The sequence below is a fragment of the Neoarius graeffei genome, chromosome 8, assembly GCF_027579695.1.
Source record: "Neoarius graeffei isolate fNeoGra1 chromosome 8, fNeoGra1.pri, whole genome shotgun sequence".
Classification (NCBI taxonomy): Eukaryota; Metazoa; Chordata; class Actinopteri; order Siluriformes; family Ariidae; genus Neoarius; species Neoarius graeffei.
Window position 1 is genome coordinate 52,633,934 of NC_083576.1, and position 6,000 is coordinate 52,639,933.

Consider the following 6,000-nt stretch of genomic DNA (forward strand, 5'->3'; position numbering starts at 1 on the left):
AGTTTGGACTGGGGTGTGTGTGTGTGTGGTTTTTTTTTTGTTTGTTTGTTTTTTATTATTATTATAAAGCTTCATCTGTTGTTTACTGTTAAGATTTCATTGGTACTCAAGAAGAGTATTTAAATTGTTGCTTATTGGCTGAGAATTAGGCATTCATAAAGTGTAAATGACCAGTATTCACATACTGTACTGTTTCTTGAATAGCCCTGAAGTTGCCTCCTGGCCGAACAACGGTTATGCACTTGGTTGCCAGAGAGACACTGCCAGAACCCAACTCCCATGGTAAGGGCTGAATCGTCCCTTTACACACATCCAAAGCATGTCTGAATGTGTGGGTGCTTGCTTTGTCTTTGACTCTGCGGCTATTAATCTTCAACAGCATATTCATTTACACTTCAAGCCTGTTTGGTGGGACTTATTAGGACAAAATAAATTGAAGGGGGAAATAAATAAACATACAGACATACACGTGTGTGTGTGTGTGTGTGTGTGTGTGTGTGTGTGTGTGTGTGTGTAAAATTACACACAGTACTCTCTACAGTTATTGGCACCCCTTGTAAAGATCCGTGAAAAGGGTTAGAAAAAGAAATCCACCTTTTGGTGAGGTAGCTTCATCTCACACTGGAAAAAATATGAAAAATCCAAACTTTTAATTGAAATAAATTTCTTCAGAGAAAAACAAATCCCTCCTCAAGAAATAATTTTCACCAAAAACACATTTGCACCCCTGCATTTAATACTTTGTACAACCTCCTTTGTCAGTAAAACAGCACTGAGTCTCCTACAACATTTTTATAAGGTTGAAGATACAGAGCAGAGCATCTGAGACCATTCGTCTTTTACACAGTCTCTCCACATCATCCAGGGTCCTTGGCCCTCTCTTGTGCTCTCTCCTCTTCAGCTCACCCCACAGGTTTTCAATGGGGTTCAGGTCCGGGGACTGAGATGGCCAGGGCAGAAGCTTGATTCTGTGGTCAGCGAACCATTTTTGTGTTGATTTAGACTTTTGCTTCAGATCATTGTCCTGCTGGAAGATCCAGTGATGACCCAGTTTTAGTTTCCTGGCAGAGGCAGCCAGATTTAGATTTAAAATGTTCTGGTATTTCATGGAGTCCATGATGCCGTGTACCCTAACAAGGTTTTCGGGGCCTTTGGAGGAAAAACGGCCCCAAAACATCACAGCACTTCCACCATGTTTTACAGTTGGGATCGGATTCTTTTCATTATAGCCATCCTTCTTTTTACACCAAACCCACCTTGAGTGTTTCTTGCCAAAAAGCTCCATTTTTTTGTTACATCAGACCATAGAACACTCTTCCAGTCACGGTTGTAGTAGCATTTTTGCAAACATCAGGCGCTTATGTTTGTGGTTAACTGACAGGAAAGGCTTTTTTTTTTTTTTTTTCTGCCAAACTTTCCAAATAATCTGCTGGTATGGAGGTGGCATCTGACGGTGGTTTTGGAGACTCGGAAACCCCAAGATTTTATTTTGTCTTGTGATCCTTGGGGATTTTTTTGCCTCTTACCATCCTCCTCACTGTACGTGGGGGCAAAATAAACTTGGGTCCTCTTCCAGGCAAGTTTGTAACACTTCCAGTTGGTGTCCACTTTTTATTAATACCCTAACAGTAGAAATGGGCATTTTCAGGTGAGTATTTTTTTCATTTGGCCTCTGTCTCACCTCATATTTGTCCCCCAGTTAATCAGGAAGCTATGGATTGCAGCTTGAAAGTGCCTACACACTCAAAAAAAAAAAAGTACAATTTAAATGGGAAACATGCTTGTTACATTTTCACTATAATTTCCAGGGGTGTCAATAATAGTGGGATATGCGGTTTTTGTTGAAAAAATAATTTCTTGGATGAGGGACTTTTTTTTTAATTTGAATAAACTTATTAAAGGTTGAATTTTTTTTCTTGGTTTTTTTCAGTGCAAGATGAAGCGCCTTAACCAAAATTACACACAGATATTTGTTGAGTTTTAGCATTTTAGTAAATTATGAAATGTAGTGCATCACTTGAACATTATAGGTCTGGTGTGCTTTCAAAAGTTTTTTTTATTTTAATTTATTCTTAAAACAACTCAAAATCTGTGACACTATAATTATTCAAATTTTCCCAGAGCCAGTCCAATGCAATTCCAAGTTTTGTCAAGTATTTGCTCTTACATTATTACAGTAACATTGCTCTCGATACAGTATATTTCTTTTACCCAGATTTCATACACTGGCACAGATCTCCCCCCCCCCCCCCCCCCCCAAAAAAAAAAAAATAAAAAATAAATAAATTATTTTCCAGCCAAGTGAGACAGCTTAAAACAGCCACAGTTGGAATACTTGTAGCCCCTACAATTGCTATAAGTGGGCTTTGGCTCCCAGTTCTTATTAAATGCTTTAGCATAATGTTTTTCATAATCTTGATTCAATACATATTCAGCTTGGAACGCTTCCAGAACGGCTATCTTAATTTTATTATAGAGAGCCATGTAGGGATTGTGTAACTTTAGCTTTTTAGACTAATATACCATTTTAGGTTGCATCAGGTTGTCTTTGAGAAGGACAACCTCCCCGAAGCTCATCCGTTTCCTCATTAAGCTCAGTTGACAAACTTGAGTGCATTCATGCGCATGTCTTTTTGTCTTTTGTAATATCTGATAAAGTTCTTTTCTATAAAGCTGTGTATATGCTAGTGTGGAAACAGTGAAAGGGTGTGTTACTATAACTTGTGAAATAAGCTCCTAAGCTACCAGCCTGTTCTCTGGTATGATCACAGGTGGGATTTTCATGTGAATTATATTGAGCACAGTAGCTGTATCTGGAGAGCTCAAGTGCTTAGTTTGAATATTGCAGGTTTTATATGATGGAAACCATTTAAATCACAAGACTTGGTTACACCAAAAACGATTATACTTTTAACCTGGATTAAGTCCAAGTTTATGTACTAATTCTGCTGCCCAACACCGTAAATCGTTGCATGTAAGCCCTTTGGCTTTAATACTGGCTTTTGTTTTACGTTAAACTAAGATTAAACTCCTGTTAGTCCTTTACATTAAACTTAGATTTAAATCTGGGATTTCTTTTGATCTTGAAGCTGAGGTGGTCAAGGGTTGTGAAATGGCAGAAAATATTTGATGGATGACGGCCGTTTTTCATGAAATTCTTGAACAAATGTCACGCACAATTTTCTTATCCAGACATTGAAAATAATGACTTAGTATTAATACGGAGACTAAACACCCAGCATTTCTGGTGTCATAACTCCTAATATTCATCGACCTTGTTCTTGGTGCAAGGATAAGTCAGTGATGACGTTGATTGTTTGTATTGGGATTATAGCTCAATGGCACACACACAAAAAAAGTTTACGTATAGGGAATGTAAGACGCCCATGATAAGGATGATTTTTGTAAAATCAAGGGAAATACTTAGAATTCTGTAAGCAGAGGAGTTTTATAGGCTCCATGTATAAATCAGCTATAAAAGTTCCAGATATGTATGTACTGAGTTACTATCTGATAAAACAATACCGTTTCCAGATAAAGAGCAGAGCTACATTCCAGTGTGTTTTAACAATCAGTTAATGGCTGAACTATTAAAGTTATGTAAGGGTTGACATTTTGTATGGGGAGCCTAGCTTTCACTTGATAACTACTTCTTGTTTTCTAACTTGATGGTAAGATGCATCATGAACTCTAAACCGTTTGCCTTTGAGGAAAGAGCAACACTAAAGAAAAATGAACACGCACCAGTTTGGAGATGCCTGTCTTTAACACTGATTTTATGGTTTCCTAATTAATGCATGATGCTGTCAAGTGTATCTGGTGTGTGTGTGTGTAATTAGTTTATCATACTTGGCTGTTCTGAAAGCTACACGGAAGTATAATGCACTTTTTGTTTTGTGGTAGATTTCGGGTGGTTTTTTGCTTCCTGTTAATTTGTTTGCTTTTGTCGTCTTTTAAGGACAAAGAAACCGTGAGAAGACTACAGAAAGCAGCTGCTGCTTACTGCTGTAAATCAGAAGAGAAACAACTCCCTGATCCCCAAACATGCCTTCTATTCCTCCATCCCTGCTCCCTTTTTCTGCTCGCCAACCTATAATGCATTCTGAATGATTGATTATACAATGGCTCAGAGGGTCAGATCAATAAGTTCATTCAATTTATTCCTGTATAGTAGCTGGAAATCTTCTGTGCCAAGTATTCAGATCTTTAATTTGCCCTGTTTTCTTGCCAAAATTACTTTTTTGCTTCATAAAACCATGATCCTTGTACATAAAAATCCAACTATCCAGATAATTAAAAAGAAAATGTAAAGTAGGAGTGTGAGGAAACTGTTTAGGGAATTTCTTATATGCTAGAGAGAATATCGAGGTCCCTTTCTCTACATACAGAGTCCCCTTTATTTTCTTTTTTTTTTTTTTCTTCTGACTCGAAATGTGGTTTTGGATGTGGCTCAGCTCTTAAGAGCTAGTTGGCACTTAAATGCACACATCTGATCATTACCATTTGATTGCCCTTTACTCAGACCCTTATCTGAAGCCCACAGTGGTTGACAGAACATCACTTCCCAGCTGACGTTTCAACCTGTTAAGAATTCTCTTGCTTTGTACAAATAAGATGAGTACAGAAGAGTTTGCCCTAACGTTGGTGGACTGATGACATGCCATGACCGCCCCATATGCCTTTGACGTTGGACCAAGCAAGAGTTTGAACTCTGATCACAAGGCTTTTTTTTCCCCTGATGTGACGGCTGTGTCGACACCTGTGCATGCCCTAGTCTAGTGTTTTCTTACCCTGGGTGTGTACCTGACTTCTTGGAAAACTATTCACCTCTTGTGTGCTTGAAGGTCTGTCTGCCTGAAGTGAAAAGGTTGCCAAATGTGCTTGAACTATGAGAAACTCCTCTCCTTCACCACATAGGCACACTTTGTCTGTCAAGATGCCCTAAGGGACAGTTACCACCATCTGATGCAAAGAATAAAAAGATGGTAATTGGCAGTGGGCTCCTGCCTGAAAGCCTTGGCCATAAAGGCTGCATTGTGAGCATGGTGGAATCCTGGAGCACCCCGATGAGCTCCACTGGCATCGGAAAAGACTACAAGTGAACAGGGGTGGCATCCCTTAATGGGCCCCAGCGAGGGGTTAAGAGGAAAAATGGGTGTTTTTATTTCCTAATGTTTGTATGCTGTCTGCTTTTCTTTTGACTTCAAATTGTGGAGAATTAATATTAATAACAACGGAATTCTAAACGAAGTTATTTGTAACCTTGTGTATGTGTATTTCAGCTTTTAATTGCTACACATTTAAGTCAACTGGTGTGAGTGTGAGATGGTATTTTGGGGAGGGATGGCCCAAATGATATGGGATAGTCATGGATGACGACATTCAGTGGTCTTCGCTCTTCCTTTGAGTGGTCATCCCTCAGCGAGTGTGCATTTTAAAAATGGTCACTGCTATAAAATTAGCTTCAGAATATTAAATGTAAAAATACAGTATGCCTAAAATCCTGTATTATAAATTAATAAAAAAAAATCTTTCAACTAAACTCACCGTCTGATCATCTTTTCTTCATCAAGGAAAAAAAAAACCTCCCCTTTTTCTTTTCTGGGCTTTGGGCTGTAGATGGCAGTGTTGCTTTGGTTCTCTCAGTAGATTCCCAAATCCATTTCTCTGTAAATGTCATGCCCAGCACCTCCAGCCTCAATATTCTCACCATTGGCACGGTATCAGGAATGAATAACAGTCAGGCAGTGATGTAACACAGAGTGGATGGAATAATTTTATTAGCCTACATTTTTTGTTATTCAGATTTCTGTAGGCCTTTATGATCTGGTTTTCTGGTTGCAGACCAGGCATTACACATGACTTTAATCAGTCTCGGAGAAGGTGTTCCTGTGTTTATATTTGGTTTAGCTAATGTCAGTCTGACCGTAAGATGCCATTCTTGTCAATATAATAAGCTTGCTTTTTTTTTCTTTTTTTTTAAATCGTGCTTGCCTGATT

The 6,000-nt window shown here is 38.6% G+C and overlaps 1 protein-coding gene across 1 annotated transcript in view; it reads left to right on the top strand.

The window, feature by feature from the left end:
- Positions 1 to 5,542, top strand: part of ubl3b (ubiquitin-like 3b) — a 28,925-nt gene extending 23,383 nt beyond the window's left edge. Inside the window, exons 5-6 of the mRNA XM_060927845.1 lie at positions 205 to 282; positions 3,959 to 5,542. Of these exons, the coding sequence (XP_060783828.1) occupies positions 205 to 282; positions 3,959 to 4,011 (131 nt within the window). The 3' untranslated portion in view covers positions 4,012 to 5,542. The remainder of the gene's footprint in view (positions 1 to 204; positions 283 to 3,958) is intronic.
- The last annotated feature ends 458 nt before the right edge of the window (positions 5,543 to 6,000 follow it).